Source organism: Belonocnema kinseyi, chromosome 8, assembly GCF_010883055.1.
Source record: "Belonocnema kinseyi isolate 2016_QV_RU_SX_M_011 chromosome 8, B_treatae_v1, whole genome shotgun sequence".
Taxonomy (NCBI): domain Eukaryota; kingdom Metazoa; phylum Arthropoda; class Insecta; order Hymenoptera; family Cynipidae; genus Belonocnema; species Belonocnema kinseyi.
The window spans coordinates 43,995,272-43,997,587 of NC_046664.1; the positions used below are offsets into that span (position 1 = coordinate 43,995,272).

The 2,316-nt window shown below is 29.0% G+C and overlaps 1 protein-coding gene across 1 annotated transcript; it reads right to left on the bottom strand.

The window, feature by feature from the left end:
• Positions 1-1,037: 1,037 nt before the first annotated feature.
• On the bottom strand, positions 1,038-2,122 carry LOC117178463. The gene is made up of 4 exons (XM_033369890.1): positions 2,077-2,122; positions 1,472-1,699; positions 1,289-1,400; positions 1,038-1,170 (listed from the first exon to the last, which is right to left on the bottom strand). Exons 1-4 carry the CDS (start codon positions 2,120-2,122, stop codon positions 1,038-1,040), a joined length of 519 nt encoding a protein of 172 aa, XP_033225781.1.
• Positions 2,123-2,316: the final 194 nt, after the last annotated feature.

Here is a 2,316-nt window from a genome sequence, read left to right on the forward strand (position 1 = left end):
GAGCTCCAAGGAGATTATGTTGAAAAATAAAAAAAAATTTACCCAAAAAAAATTGTTTTTATACTTCATTCTAAGGACTTATTGAACTACCCTCGTAGTTATTTCAACTGCTTCTTATAGAAATTCCCTTGCACAATTGATTTGCTAGTTCACGTTACAATTTCGAACATTATGAAGGTGCAATGAGTCTAAAAAAATAGCAAACATTTTAGCATCTTTTAAACGATTTAGCTGTAGACGCTCAGCGGAATTTTAAAAATTTGAAAGTTATCGATTTTGAAGCATATTTTAGAAAAAATTTCAATCTACAATTCGCAGGACTCAGCTCTAAGATATTTTTTGTGAGATCATGAAATAACATATTCTGCAAAAAATTTTAATATTCACCTGATTTGTAGTATCAAGATTTTCAGAAATGTTGGAAAATTTATAGAATTTTTAGGCAAAATATTTTTAAATTTTCAGAAATTAAGAAGTACTTTTAAACATTTTATAAATACTTTTAAGTAATAGTTCATTTATATCAATTGAAATTTAAAAAAGCGCCAATCAGTTTTGAATATTATTGAGCAAAACCCAATTTATACTCTTATTTGTTTGAGTAAACGGCTATTAACAGGCCCTAATCCTGACCAACATTACAGATATTTCCGACATTGGTATGCGCTAACTTGAATCTCTTGACTGTTATTTAGTGTTTTACATAATTAACTAAAGTATATACTGTCAATACGTTTATTTCAACCCATGAAAATTATTTAATTTATTCTTTCACTTTAGGTTCACTGCGAAAAATTTGTAACATAATCATCTAGTGCTTCACATAATATTCCAGCCGCCCTTCGCAGAGTTCCAGTTGAATGAAATGTAAAACAGAGTCTCAAGAAATTTCTAAACCTTTTTTATACGAAAATTGCGCTCCAGATATGGCCGTTACTTTGTATTTTTTCTTAGACCACTCGATAAATTTTAAGCCATCCATTTATGTAATATTTATAAGCATTTAATCGAAAATGAGCAATATTGCCAACTTAAAGTTATAGATTAAAGTAAAGTAATAGATTATAGATAAAGTTCGAGCCAGATATAATAATCACCTTTGGGTCTCTTATGAGAACAGCCTCGTGGAAAAAATTGATCCAAAATATTACAAAATTTCGATAATTTGTTCTAAAAATGGTGAATTTTGTTCAATGTGGCATATTTCTTAGTAAATGCCTGTTCAGACAATGAATGAATGGTAATTCAAATAAACTAAAATTACTTCATTGTGTTTTCTTTAAATTACCTTAAAATTTTCATTTGCAACTCAATATATTCGTCTGCGAGTCCTAAATAAATAAAACTTTCAATTGTGCCAGACATGAAATGATTAACCACCTCACCAAAATCCATCATACCTATGAAAAAATAATGAATCATGATTTTAAAACTTATCTTCCATTATTATGATTTTTCAAGGAGAACTCACGAGTTTTTTTTAATACCCACAAGATATTTACTGCAAGAAAGAAGATTTTGGAGAAAGATCCATTAGAAATAACAGTTCCACCTATGAAATCTTCATCTTTTGGGTTATCAAAGTAAAATAATCTATGGGGTGGAAGACCTTCTTCGTAGTTCAAAAGATTATAAACGTCATCACAAACAACAAAGAAAGAATATGTACGAGCAATTTTCACCAATCGTTGACAAGAATCTATAATTAAATTACTTTCAAGTATTATAAGGGGGGTGGAGCTATTTCAATTAAGAAAAAAGTGCATGGTCATTCTTGCCGATTTGCAATAAAAATTCATGTTCATTGAAATTTAAAAATTCGGACTCTTATATAGATGAGAATTTTTTCATTTGAAGTACTAGAAACTAAACTTCAAATGAAAACACTTTAAGTTGAACTCTTTTGAATTTTAAACGTTTAAATTACAGCTTGAAAAATATGTGATTCAGAAATTTGTTATACAAACGTTCAATAAATTGTAAATATAAAATTTTTGAAACGTTTAAAGAATTAAGTAATTTGAAAATGTTCAAAATTATACCATTTTAAACAATTTTAGGTTAAGACCGAATAACAATTCTTCGACTTGAGTTCGACTTGAATTGCCCTCAGTGAAGACATGATGAAGTCGAAAAGGTCTACTTGAGCATGTCTCAGTTTTGAGACGGAGCCAGACTTTAATTCATGTTTTGAAGACAAGTTTCTATGTCTTGAAGATATAAATTTATCTCTTGAGTCGAATTTTTTTGACTCCAACACTTGCGGTTTATAACTTCGAGCGTATACATGCCCTAACAAAAAGGGTAATTCTAACA